General features: G+C 38.2%; 1 protein-coding gene across 5 annotated transcripts in view; it reads right to left on the minus strand.

Moving 5' to 3' along the window:
• BICD1 (BICD cargo adaptor 1) overlaps positions 1 to 14,976 on the minus strand; it is a 210,101-nt gene that overhangs the window by 39,547 nt on the left and 155,578 nt on the right. For all 5 annotated transcript variants that reach the window (XR_013960186.1, XM_080661295.1, XM_080661296.1 and 2 more), the window contains exon 5: positions 68 to 1,162. Coding sequence is in view for 4 of the 5 variants with exons in the window: in XM_080661295.1 (XP_080517421.1) it covers positions 68 to 1,162 (1,095 nt within the window). In the remaining variant the exon portion in view is untranslated. The remainder of the gene's footprint in view (positions 1 to 67; positions 1,163 to 14,976) is intronic.

Here is a 14,976-nt window from a genome sequence, read left to right on the forward strand (position 1 = left end):
AAACATGAAGGAATAAATGCGTTAGGAAGGTGTTGGCTAGCATGCGTGGTCAGTAGGATGAGATCACCTGCTTGTTGGCTTTCAACACGGCCCTCAGTGTGGCGATCTGCTCCCGTTTGGTGCTCAGCAGGGACTTGAGCTTGAGAATCTCCTCCATTAAGGCTTCCTTGTCTTTATCGATCATGGGGGCCAGCTCCCGCGCCGCTGCTCTTTGACGAGACAGTTGCAAGGACCGGTCCACAGCTTTCTGCAGATGCTTGATTTGGTCCCGGATAATGGCATTAAGGTTGTAGATATTCATTGGCTCTTTGCGGATGTCGCTTGTATCTAATACTGGAGATGACGGTGGGGCAGTAATTACAGGAGAGATAGTGGGGGTCTTGGTTGGGCTTGGTTCTTTGCTGGCCTCTGTGTTTTCTTTTGTAATTGGTTCAGAGGAGGTCCTTGATTCTACTGGGGATGAGACACCCCGCCTGGCTAACCGTGGAGACAAAAGTCCCCTGGGATCATCGGGCCCTTTCAAGCTGCCACTGCGAGTAACTCTGCTTTGCCTATAGTAGTCCAGCATGACCCTGTTGGGGGTTTCATTATTACACAGACATACATGGTGGTAAAGCTGAGCTAGCTCCTCACTAAAGGTCACCAACTCATCCTGGGCTGTATTAAGGGTATTGTGATTTTCATTGGCTATGCTGGTCATCTTTTGCAATTCCTTCTCCATGTGGGCCATCTTCTCTCCACTCTCCTTGGTGGTCTTCTCAAGGCTTGTCACCTGCTCATCATACATTTGGATCTTACTCTCATACTTGGTCTTTTCTTCAGTATAGTTTTCTACAGATTTATTGTATTTCTCCTTTAAGGCTTTAATTTCAGCTTTCAAATCGATCACCTCAGTCACTGCCACCCTGTATTTGCACTCAAGGATCTCTAAGCCATTGATGTCCACCTCATAGTCATGTGCCTCTTCCTCTGAGACCCGGCCCTTCTCCCCATCCAGCTCAGTCTTGAGCTCCTTGCTGTTCTGTAGACCCCTCATGGCATTAACGTGCTCCGTGAGCCGGTGCACCCGTTCATGCTGCTCTGTCAGTGCCCCCTTGGTGTGTTCCAGCTGCGTCTGTGACTCCTGGAGATTGGCCAGAAGAATGGCCTTTTCCCGCTCTACCTGCAATAACAAAAGAAAGTCTCTGAATGCCTTCAATGCAATGCCATTGATGAGCTGAATCCATTCACTGTGGGACATAAATACATTTAAAATAAGTGCAACAGAGCCAATGTCCCATTATTTCAAATTAAATTGGAGTGTGTTTTCTTATTTTAGCAGTTCTAGTAAGTCAATCACTCTGAAAGTACATCGTTCTAAAACAATTATGCTATGCATATTTACCCATCCAAATTCTCATGCATTATACACATCCACTCATAAAATTTGAATGTTATTCAATCTTATTTTTATCTTTTAACACTTCACAGAAAACATAACATGACTTCAAGAGATATTACTTGGCATGGTCTTTATTTTGAGAACCTTAGAGTGTACCTAATTCCTTAGTTCACGTGGGATAAGTAGCTGTTTCAAGGTGCCTATGAATCTTCCTTTCCTTCCCAGAGCTTAACCCAAAGTCAGGTTTAAACCCTAAGACTCTAACTTACAGATACTGCTGAGAACCTTAGACATTCCCTTAAAAATAACCTTAGACATTCCCTTAATCCCCCAAATAAACATATACTAAATTTGAGAGCTTTTAAAACAAAAGTCAAAGAATATAGAGTTTTAGGATTAAAAGAACAATTTACAAATCATTTCAATTCCTTCACTCCAAAATAAGAATTTTTAAAATTGGTAATTAATCTGAATAATATGACAATTTTGTTATTATATAGGTGGTATTAATGTATGCTGAAAAATATTCAGGCCTCAATATAAAACAGTGTCTCATTAAGCCTAAATATATGAGAAATTATAATCTGAAAAATTTAAAAAACCATTTCTGCCTGACCTGCATGGCTCAGTGGTTGAGTGTCGACCTATGAACCAGGAGGTCACAGTTTGATTCCCGGTCAGGGCACATGTCTGGGTTGCAGGCTTGATCCCCAGTATGGAGTGTGCTGGTCGCCCCTAATCAGTTGATCAATGATTCTCTCTTAACATTGATGTTTCTATCTCTCTCTCTCTCTCTCTCCCTTCCTCTCTGAAATCAATAAAAATATATATATTTTAAAAAGAACCATTTCTATCCCTCCATACCAGTAATCAGTATTATGAATTAAGAAATTTTACATGTTTAGAATGTAAACATGGTTTTAAATAAGCAAATATTTACATTTTAAAGTATTATATAATAACTAGAGGCCTGGTACACAAAATTCGTGCATGGGTGTGTGTGTGTCCCTCAGCCCGGCCTGCACCCTCTCCAATCTAGGACCCCTAAAGGGATGTCCAACTGCCCACTGGGATTGGGCCTAAACAGGCAGTCAGACATCCTTCTCACAATCCAGGACTGCTGGCTCCCAACCACTCGCCTGCCTGCCTGCCTGATTGCCCCTAACCACTTCTGCCTGCCAGCCTGATCACCCCCTAACTGCTTCCCTGCCAGCCTGATTGCCCCTAACTGCCCTCCCCTGCCGGCCTGGTCACCCCTAACTGCCCTCCCCTGCCGGCCTGGTCGTCCCTAACTATCCTCCCCTGCAGGCCTGGTCGCCTCCAACTGCCCTCCCCTGCAGGCTTGGTAGCCCCTAACTGTCCTCCCCTGCAGACCTGGTCGCCCCCAACTGCTCTCCCTTGATGACCCAGTCACCCCTAACTGCCCTCCCTTGCCGGCCCAATTGCCCCTAACTGCCCTCCCTTGCCGGCCCAATTGCCCCTAACTGCCCTTCCCTGCCAGCCTGGTTGCCCCCAACTGCCCTCCCCTGCAGGCCTGGTCTCCCCCAACTGCCCTCCCTGCAGGCCTAGTCGCTTCTAACTACCCTCCCCTGCAGGCCTGGTCTGCCCCTAAGTGCCCTCCCCTGCAGGCCTGGTCACCCCTAACTGCCCTCCCCTGCAGGCCTGGTCACCCCTAACTGCCCTCCCCTGCAGGCCTGGTCGCCCCCAACTGCCTCCCCTGCTGGCCCAGTCACCCCTAACTTCCCTCCCTTGCCAGCCTCGTTGCCCCCAACTGCCCTCCCCTGCCGGCCATCTTGTGGTGGCCATCTTTGACCACATGGGGGCAGCCATCTTGTGTGTTGGAGTGATGGTCAATTTGCATCTCACCTTTTTATTATATAGGATATTTACATTTTAAAGCACTATATAAGTGGTCTCTTATCTTTCTGCACTTGCTTTCTTTTTTCTTCTTCTTCTTGTTTTTTAAAGTAAACCATCATGAGACCTGCTTTAAGGATAACAAATTGATGTTGAATGTCTTAACATCTAGAGAAAGTTATCAATTCAAACTTTCAAACTTTCCTGGATCATACATTATATCTCTCCAAACTCTTCTAAATTCCTAGGAGGCAAGTAAAAGTATTAATGTAATTACATAATAAATACCAATTATTAAACTATAATAATTATTATTTTAACCAGCATATTACTTTAAAAGATATATATCTATTCATAATACAGTAGAGTAGTATTTTTATGATGCTTTGTGGTACTTCATAGCCTGTTGGGAGCGACCTCAGTTGACAAAGTCCTGAGAGGGCAGGTTTCACAAAGTGGCCTGCCTGTTCCCAAGGTTAGTCATGCATCCTGCCCCCCTTTAGGCTTAGAGACCCTTAAGCACAATAGTTTAGTAATCACACATTCTGCCCCCTAGAGCTTAGTTAATCTTCAAGCATAGTTTACGTATAAGCGTAATTATCCTTTAGCAAGAAGCATAGCTAGATTATCTCATGGAAAGGAACTTAGGTGGCGTCAAAGGTGTATGTACAGGTATAGCCGTTGGAATCTTAGCCAAGATAAGGAACTTTGTGAAAAGGTCAGTAGGAAACCTGAAACAAAGGGGTATAATTATGTTTACCACATAATAGGAATGATGTATTGTATGGAATGTAACTGACCCTGTATAAAAGTATGGTGTAAAATAAACTCGGGACTGTAAGCGGGAAGTGCTACAGTCCTCCCGATCCCATTCTGTTTTCTGACTGTCTTTTCTCATCCTCTCCCCCCCTTGCAGGTACTGTTCGACTGATGCCGGCAGGCTCCGGCAATAGCCTTCATATAATTATCATGTACAGAGAGTACTCACTTGGCAAGGTTCTAATATGCATGAATTTCATTGACCATTAGTTTTAACTAATTAAAACACCGGTTCCCCCAAAACACAGTTCAAATTTCAGTAACCAATATATTAACTGTGAGCAAATGTGAAGTACAAACTCTGATGCTTTAATCTACAAAATCACTACATAGTAACATCATGAACAGTGACCAATAATGTGACTGGTCATGACTTCATACAAAGTCTGTCAGTGATTGGTTACTGTGTATCTGTGATTCAGTTCACTCATAGATAGCAATGTGTGTAGTTTTGTCTTCTTGTCTCACAGTGATAAACCCACATGATGTTTTATAGAAACAGATAATCCAAAGAGGGAATTAGCAAAGGAAAGAAGGAAGGGAGGGAGGGAGGGAGAGAGGGAGGGAGGGGCAACAAAGAAACACAGACTGAAAATGTTGGCGGTGACATTTGAATCAAACATAAATGGAGTTATAGAAGAAATAGTTGAATGTGGGAATGTGGACATCGAGGATGTTTGAAGGACTTTAGATATGCGTCAAAGCAATTTGGCAAAAGAGAATGTATCAAAAATGAAAAATACAGTTGTTATAAAAAGGATGAAAATGTCCTAAAGGAAGTGACACCCGCACACTAAAGATACTCTCAGAGATATTTTCAGGCATTGAAAATGCAAAGGATAAAATGTTAGTAGCTGGTCTAAACTTAGGTAGCAGAATGACAATTGTCAAGGCATAAGAAAGATTTTTGCTCAGTATTACAAGTTATAGTATGAGAAGAAGGCAAGTTCAAACTGCTCTTGATAAATTTTTTTTGGAAGGGGGGTTATATTTTTATTCAAAAGCCTGAATAGCTTTGATATTCTGCAAAATATAAAGTTAATTTCCCTGTTATTTTTTTTGGAGGGGTGTTAAATTTTTATTTCAGAAGTAAGTGTTTTACAAAGAAAACTTCATTTCTAATTTTTAGATTACTGTAAAACTAAGTAGTTTTACTATTTTTTTTCATTTCTCTATACATTTATAACCAATGTTTTAATGTTTGACAAAAACATTTAAAGATCACAGAACAGTTGTAATTTTCTCATTACTAAGTTTGTTTTGCATAGTTTCAGCTTGCTTATCACATTTATATTTCTACAATATTATGCAAAGCAGGGACAGCCTGTACAGTGCGGCCATGTATATTAGAACTTAAAATATAGTTTGGTTACATTAAATTATTATTTAGAGGCTCCTAAGTTGTAGCTGTGATTTTATGAAATAGTGCCTGCCCATATCTATGACAGGAACATAGTCCACAAGTTCTGTATCATGGCTATAGAAACCAAAATATCCCAAAAGAATAGTATTATAGATAAAAAACAAAACAAAACTGAGGCTGCAGCTTCAGAGAACTCGAATCAAATCTTGGCACCAATGTTTACTTAGCTATATGCCTCCAAGCAAGCTTCAGTTTAGTAATCTATAGAGGAGCACAAACTGTCACAATAATGACATTTTGATGATTTGGATAGTGGATTTTTTAAATATGTATTTTTATTGATTTCAAAGAGGAAGAGAGAGGCAGAGAAACATCAATGATGAAAGAGAATCATGGATCAGCTGCCTCCTGCACACCCCACACTGTGGATCAAGCCTGCAACCTGGGCATGTGTCCTGGCCAGGAAGCGAACCATGACCTCCTGGTTCATAGGTCAATGCTCAACCACTGAGCTACGCTGGCTGGGCTAGATAGTGAATTTAATGCTCAAGGTATTATGTTAGCTACTGTTAACATTTGGTAACTGTGGTCTAGTTCCCATGACCAACATGATTCCACATGGCAAACACATCTGTTTTCACAAATTTGAATCTTTGTGCAAAGCAACTCTTTCATTTCAGAATCAGGATATATTTGAATACAAATCCTCTTAGCTGGGTTTCCTTAGATATAAAAGATTGTATCTCAATAGTTAAAGATGAATGGACTTATCCAGACTGTTTGGTAATAATTTTAAGTGAAAAACCCAGGTAATTATGTAATATGGTATTAGATGAAAAACCAAATAATGTGAATTTTTGATAAAGGGGGTAGAAAAATCTCCTCAATATTCTATTATTGGTATTGTATACAATCTCAATGGAAATAAATTATTTCAGGAGTTTTGTTTTCTTTTTCTATTGAACATTAAGTGAATTTGCTCTGAAAGTCTAAATACGATTTGATTAGTATACATGATTACAAAAGACAAAGCTACCTCCAAAAAGCCCTATAATAGGAAAACCCTTTGAATAAAATAAAATAAAATAAAAATTGGACCAGAACAAAATGTGGTGATTGTGTCTAAAGCTTGTTTTAGAGGCAAAAGTGTTATAATGAATGAGGTAATGCCTTTAGAAGAGTTTCCATCTGAATTCTGCCAATTCAGATTTAACACAAACATTTTCTAAGTCTAGAAGGGTAAGTCTCAGTTCCTTCGTAATAGCACCTCCAGAAAACATCAAATAGAACATTGCTCTTGTGTGCCTACGCTCCACATACAGTGCTATTTTCCACACTCAATACATTTCTGGGGAAATCACTTGAGAATAGAATGGTATCCAAATTTTACACACACACACACACACACACACACACACACACACACACACACACGCACACACACACATTTTCCAGACAATTAAGGTTTGTCTACCCGTGGTCGGCAAACTGCGGCTCGCGAGCCACATGCGGCTCTTTGGCCCCTTGAGTGTGGCTCTTCCACAAAATACCATGGCCTGGGCGAGTCTCTTTTGAAGAAGTGGCGTTAGAAGAAGTTTAAGTTTAAAAAATTTGGCTCTCAAAAGAAATTTCAATCGTTGTACTGTTGATATTTGGCTCTGTTGACTAATGAGTTTGCCGACCGCTGGTCTAACAAAATAAACAAACAAGAAAAATTACTAAGTTATGGATCATTTTCTAAAAACTCTAGCATTATATTTTCTCTTAGCTATTGAGGCTTAATTGTATCTGGATTTCAGAGAGTCAGAGAGCAGTGCTTAAACTATTTATGATACATTGTGCTTTGAATTCATAAAGGCTAAGCACTTAAAAGATTAAAATGACTAAACATTTAACTGTGCTATTTTAGTCTCCATTTGTAAACTTATCCAACAGAGACTTGCTCAGTAAATTATAATGATCTATACTAGTAGTGACTGAGAATAGTTGCCTTATTTCACTTTCTACAATCTTTATCTTCTAACGAACTGGGGATTTTACTTTTTTGGTCATTTTACCAGAAAACCTGAATGCTAAATTTATAAACTGTTTAGTCCAGTGTAAGTATATAATACATCTTAACTATTATTGCTGTTGTTATTATGTCCCATAGAAATTATGCTTAATTTTGCTGAATGTTTATCTTTTGAATAAACACGTTTACATATATTGAGAACTGATAGATTCTTTTGTGAAGGAACAACAATAAAAAATATATCCAGAATTTGCACATTCCTAATAGGACTTCTACAGAAAAAAAAAATCAAAGTATTTTATAAGCTATTAATTTCCATAAAGTTTTAATCCTGGTCATGGGACACTGGACTGATTGGTGTGAATCTAGTAGTGGTATGCATAGTATCAATATACACAAGTAGAAATTATAAATAAATAATTTATTCTTTTTTGCTTGAGGTGAAGTTTCTCTGGCAATGCATACCTGTGCTCTGTGAAGGAGAACTGTGAAAAAAGCTTAACATAGAACTAAGAAGCACTAGGTGAGAGAATTCAGCAGTTGGAAACGGAGGGAATATATTTTGGAGATTGTGGTAAAAAGAAAACTCCTTTTTTCTCCCTTTCTCTTATGCCCACACACATATGCAAAAGTCAGTCAACTGTACAAAGACTAAAAAAAAAAAAAGGATGGAGTAAGACCCTTTCAACTTATTCTGAGGCCACTATTACTGACACCAAAACCAGATAAAGATATAACAAGAAAAAACAAAACAAAACCCTACAGACCAATGTCTTGTAAATACAGACACAAAAATCCTCAACAAAATACTAGCAAACTAAATCCAGCAATTTATATATATATAAGAATTTGACAACCAAGTGGGATTTATCTTAAGAATACAACATCCAAAAATCAATAAATATAATCCACTGTATTAGAATATAGGGCAAAAACCACATGATCGTCTTAATATATGCAAAAAAAGCATTTGACAAAATTCAATACTGCTTCATGATGAAAATAGTCAATAAATGTGTAAATAGAAAAGAACTTCCTCAACCTGATATGAAATGCCCACAGATATTTAATTGTGAATATTTTCTTCCTAAGATCAACAAGACAAAGGATAATGCTCCTGCTACTTTTATTCAACATTATACTGAACTAGGTTATGATCAAAAGGCAAATAATAACAAGTTTTGGCAAGGATGCAGAGAAATCAAAATATTCATACACTGCTGATGGAGAAGTAAAATGGTACAGCTGCTTTGGAAAACAGTCTGGTAGTTACTGAGAAGATGAAACATAGAGCCATCATATGGCCCAGCAGTTCCACTTCTAGTATATATCCAAGAGAATTAAAACATGTGCACAAAACCCAGACAGTGTTGCTCAGTGGTTGAGCATCGACCTATGAACCATGAGGTCACAGTTGGATTCCCAGTCAGGGCACATGGCTGGGTTGCAGAATGGATCCCCAGTAGGGTACGTGCAGGAGGCAGTCGATTGGTGTTATTCTCTCACATCAATGTTTCTCTCTCTCTCTCTCCCTTACTCTTTCTGTAAAAATCAATAAACTATTATTTCCAAACAAACAACCCCCCCCACACTGGGTTCTACCCTTTAAGTAGGTGGGCTGTATGGTACATGAAGCTCTTCTCCATAAAACTCTTAAGAAAATCTATATAGATACTTGCCCTGGTTTCGATTGCAGATGCTCTTTTCAAGTTTACTGATATACATTAGAAAAGTCAAGCTTTTGAGAAATATGTTTGGTTATAAAGCTATGAAAGTAATCTTACACTATGAAGTCTGTGATATTTTAACTACTTAATTTTTTGACAGTTTTTAAATACAATTTTAATTTTAAAAAATCTTTATTGTTGACAGTTTTACATATGTCTTCTTTTCTCCCACATTGACCCCTTCAAGTCTGTCCCAGGCCTTCACCACTTATTGTCTGTGTCCATGGGTTATGCATATAAGCATACGAATTCTTTGGTTGATCTCTTCCCACCCACCCACCCACTCCCGCCTTCCCTCTGAGATTTGACCGTTATGCTTCTATGTCTCTGGATCTATTTTGTTTATCAGTTTACTTTATTCATTAGATTCCACATACAAGTGAGATCATGTGATATTTGTCTTTCTTGGGCTGGCTTATTTCGCATAATGTAATACTCTCTAGGTCCCTCCATGCTGTCTCAAAGGGTAAGAGATCCTTCTTTTTTACATCTGCACAGTATTCTATGATGTAAATGTCCCACAGCTTTTTTATCCACTTATCAACTGATGGGCAGTTAACTATTTAATAGTTTATCACCGAAACTATAGTTTATAAATTTTGTACTAGAAAACTGTATTTATCACTTCAAGTTTTAAAAACAAGTAACTGACCAATGTTATTTTTACTAATTTTACCCCATGAATATTCTGAGTCTTTGTTAAGAAAGATAACATTTAATCAAAGTTTCTTTGACTTTGTGTAGCAAGTCCAATTACTAGGCTTTTTGCTTTGAACAAATGATATAACATGTGCCTCAGTTTCCCTACCTGTAAAATAGGGGATAATAGTACTATCTACCCCATACAGTTGCTATAAGCATCAACCAATTAGGCAAATTTAAATAAATTGCTTTGAACTCTTACAGGTCATATAGCAAACTGACCACATTCATGAGGATAAAACAAAACACGTCAATTTCAGCTTTACAGAAACATTACTGTTTTTTCTTTTTTTTAAAAAAAAATATATTTTATTGATTTCTTAGAGGAAGGGAGAGGGATAGAGAGTTAGAAACATCGATGAGAGAGAAACATCGATCAGCTGCCTCCTGCACACCTCCCACTGGGGATGTGCCCGCAACCAAGGTACATGCCCTTGACCGGAATCGAACCCGGGACCCCTCAGTCCGCAGGCCGACGCTCTATCCACTGAGTCAAACCGGTTAGGGCTTAATGTTAAAGATTTAATGTTAAACTGGTTTTAACCGGTTTAAGTTTTAATAATCTTTAAATTGGGTGATTTGACAGCTTTTCTGAATGTCTTATTTCAATAATTTAACTGAGAGACAGCTTTGTGACACCCCAAGGGCCCTGAGGTGATGCAAAGATTTATTCTCTCTCTCTAAAGGAAATATCTTTGAACTAAATTAGACCAATGCAATATACTTGAGATTGCATGAGGAAACTCTGCCAAATAAAAATTAATAGCAATGTTCTACTTAAAATACATATACTTTGAATGTTACAGAAATTTCAGCTTGCTATTAAAAAAAAAAAAAAAAAACTTATACAAATTCAAAGCCAAGTTCAAACAGGAAACTTTCAGTCAGGGAAAAAGGGCAAGCGTGATAATTCTCTGTGTCTGCCAGTGACACTCTGGGGGTTTTACGTTTCTTTTATTGGGATTTATAAATTGTTTTCAATGCTTTAATGCACTGTCTGCAATAAGCCATGTGCCACGTTATGTATATAAATTGTTTGTTGTACTAGAAGATTGTTGTCTCAGAATATTATAAAGCAAAGGTTTTATCAGTTGCATTTTTAACAAATCTATAACCATGCCACTTTTGAATTTTGTCATTGAATAGCCATTGCCTTACTTTGGTGCATTTAAGTCTTTAGAAAACCCATGGAAAGAACTCTTACTCTACATTGCAGGCTTCTAAGTAGGTCATATGTTTGAACTAAAAGGTGTTTGTAAAACTTTAGGAAATTATTAATTAGAAACAATAACTAAAATATATAGAGAGGGGTGGCAGCCCTTTCCTAGCATACTCTGTGGGAGTCTTTCCCTCTCTCCATGTGGGAGTCTGTATTTGTTCTTCAATAAATCTCCACCTTTGCTATACTACCCTCTGTTCGTGGATACATTCTTTGACTCTGGCAGACAAAGAATCCAGGTTCCAGTCCAAAAATTCCGTATCAGTTTGATTCTCTGTGATGTGAAGTTAAACAGAGGCTATTTATCAAAGGTAAAAATTTTAGCAGAAGCATAGAGACTCCTTTAAATAGATTAGGTAATTTAGTTTTCCCAGAGAGGATCTACTTCTTTTCATTCTAATAAAACTAATTAAAGCACTTGGCTATTACTGGAAAATGTCAACTGTAATATATTGGAAATAGCTGAGTCTAAAGAGCACCAAAAAGCCAAAATAATTTATCCAATAATACTCTGAAAAATGTCTCTTAGTGAATAAAGAATGACACTAATTGAGCTGTTCACTATCAAAGTCTATTGTCAAGTTTATAGGGACTTGTAGATGAATAAAATAAGTTTTCTTGGGGGACTGAGTGAAAAAGGTGAAGGGATTAAGAAGCATAAATTGGTAGTTACAAAATAATCACGTGGATGTAAAATAAAGCACAGGGAATATAGTCAATAATATTGTAATGCCTACGATATATAGTCAATAATATTGTAATGCCTACGTATGGTGCCAGGTGGGTACTGGAAATACCAGGGGGATCACTTTGTAAAACATATGATTGTCTAACCACTGTGCAATACATCTGAAACTAATACAAAATAATACTCAATGTAAACTGTAATTGAAAGATAAAATTTAAAGTCCTTTTAAAAATGTTTTCTTATATGTATTTTTCTTATATATATTTTAATTCATATGGATTTGTGTTATGTGAAAGTTAGCATGACTGGCTAAATTTAAATTATTCCTCTAATTTATTGCATACCCAAGAAGAAATACAGTTTAGTAAAATATTCACCCTGATTTTCTCTGGGAAAAAAAAAAACAGCCCCATATATAGATATAGGCTTACCATCCTTTGCCCTTTCCTATACTTTCTAAGCTTTATATATTGACTGTTTATATAAAGTGGAAGTGGCAATCTTCTTGACACCTCTAAAACTGAAGGACAGTTCCAGTAAATTTTATAAGAAACGGTGACTTATACCTGGTTTCATATTTACCATCCATTTAGTCTTCACAACAGCTCTACAAAGGAGGCTTGGATGGGATGCTCACCAGGGCTTCAATGTAATTCTCTGCAGGGGGCACTATTGTCCACCATACAATACTAGGGGGCACTATTAAATGATAGTTGTCCTAGATTTTTATATTATTAACATTTCCCAGCAGATGGCAGTATGATATCTTGAGGAAGGGGACCTGGTTTGTTGTTACTTTCCCCCCTAATTCCAACAGAGGCATCATAGAGACTAGCGATGGGGCTAATTTATTACCTTTCTCTGATGAGTGTGTCTCAGAGAAGTAAAGCAACTCACCCAACATCCTGATACCCAAGGCAGAAACACAGATTTATTTATTTTTTCCCCATTTCAGAACCAGATTAAGTAAATACTCATGGGTGGGAAAACATCATTTACGTGCATAGATGGAATCTTATAAGGTAAGAAAAGGCTGTGGCCTGGATATCCAGTTTCCAAAGGGTTTCTTTAATCCTAAGGAAGAAAATCTTAAAAGCTGCATATTCCTGGCATAGGGTATTATATCCCTGCCTGTGCCCCTTGACATCTTCACAAACTGTCACCATTAACCAAGTGCAGGTGTTCAATGTGAAGGCACAAATGCAGTGCTCTGGACCCTGGCCAAAAGAGATCCTAAGAGAAAAGAGAACTATGAAAATAAAAGCTCGCACATCCAAAGTGTGCTGAGGTTATAAACTGAGATATACAAAATTGAGAACTGTCTAATAGTACAGCGATTACTCTACCAATGGCAGCCACAATCTCAAAATCCTTTGAGTAAAAGTTTTATTGTATTTCACTTGGTGGCAACATTCAGACAGAACTAAATTCCCTGAGCAGCAAAATTGCACCTGACTGAGGTGAAACCTCTTAGGGTCCTCATTTTTTCCTCGTAGTGTGAAAACTCACATGTTTCACACTACTTTTTGTATTTGATCATTCAGTGCCACACCTGACCCCACTGGGGTGGGGGAAGCAGTACTTGCCACCCCAAAATATATCTTTTTTTTTTTTTTTTTGGATATTGATTATTTTAAGCTGGTTGCTTTTAAGAAACAAAAGACTCAAGAAGAGCCTTTTTCCTCCTCCTTACCTGCCGAAAGGAATCCAGGAAGGGAGCTATCACCTTAGCTTAAGATGAACCAAGTGTGGCAGACAGGGAGGAACTGAGCAAAGCCTGTTTGGTAGCCCACCCTCTGTGTCCCATTGTTGTGGCCCAGTTAGAATTTCTTTACCCAAATGCTCACTTTTTCTCACCTACCTGTGAATTGCCTACGTTCCCTTTGACCTCCCAGTCCCCTGTCTCCCCTTCCTTAGCCCAGAACTGCCCCATGTGTCCTCGGGTCCCATTTTCTTATGGAACCCCCATATGTACACATATAATAAACTTGGCTATTTTCCCCTATTAATCTCTCTTGTATCAATTTTTTTTAAAAAAAATCCTCACCTGAGAATACTGAATTTAGAGAGAGGAAGGTAGAGAGAGAACATCTATGTGAGAGGGAAACATCAATTGGCTGCCTCTCCTACACACCCCAACAGGGACCGAACCTGCAACCTAGATGTGTGTCCTGATCCAGGAATCGAACCTGTGACCTTTCAGTGTACAGGACGATGCTTCAGCCAACTGAGCAACACCAGCCAGGGCTCTCTCTTGTCAGTTTAATTCTTAGGTAGGCCAGTCAGAAAAACTAAGAAGGAAAAAAAGCAGAAATTCCCCTTCCCTTCAATATCAACCTAGTTGTATTAGTGTACATTTAGCAAAAAGACATGGGAAAGTATTACCTACAAAGAAGTGGGCTTTGCAGTCAGGTAAAAGTCTTTATGAAATTCATTTTCTTCCATCCAGTGGCTATGCCTTCTTATCTTGATTCAAATGAAACGTTGTGAAAACATTTAGCAGCCCTAAGCACTGAGCAAGTGACGTGTAGGATATGTTCAATCGATGTAGTAGTAAAAGTAAGCCTTATAATAAATTAATTTTATTCTTACTCTAGCCTCTTATTTATTTCTGCTAATTTCATTCTTTATTCATCATTTCTGTAGAGGCAGAAAATTATAAGTGTTTACTCTACAAATAAATGATTGCTGGAGTCTTAACAGCCTCTAATTAGCAGCTATTTGTACAGCACCTTGAGGGATAACATTCTGATGATTAAGCTCAAACTTAATCACCCAACCATCTTGTTGAACCAGATTCTTGGTTCAGTAGATTTGTGTGGATCCCAACAATTTGTAGTGCTAAGAAGCCCCCAGGTGATGGTGATGGTGGTGATGTTATACAGATAAGATTTCCACCAGCACTGGATTAAGGTATAGCATAGAGGCAAGACTCAAAGTAGAAGGCCATTTTACAATGAGATTAGCTTAAACACGGACTCTACACAAAACATCTGAATATGCTAAAATTAATGCTTAACTTATGTTGGGATCAGAACGCCTTGGTTTTAGATTTATACCTGTTTTGTATTTTTAATCATATGGTTTCCTGGCTAGTTAGCATATAAAAAGTCCAAAGCTTAAAGTATTGCTGTGAAATATAACCACTATTCTTGGAACTATATATTGTAGACTAAAAGAGGCCACATGCTAACCTGATAAACTCA

The sequence above is a fragment of the Plecotus auritus genome (assembly GCF_963455305.1).
Source record: "Plecotus auritus genome assembly, chromosome: 3".
Taxonomy (NCBI): domain Eukaryota; kingdom Metazoa; phylum Chordata; class Mammalia; order Chiroptera; family Vespertilionidae; genus Plecotus; species Plecotus auritus.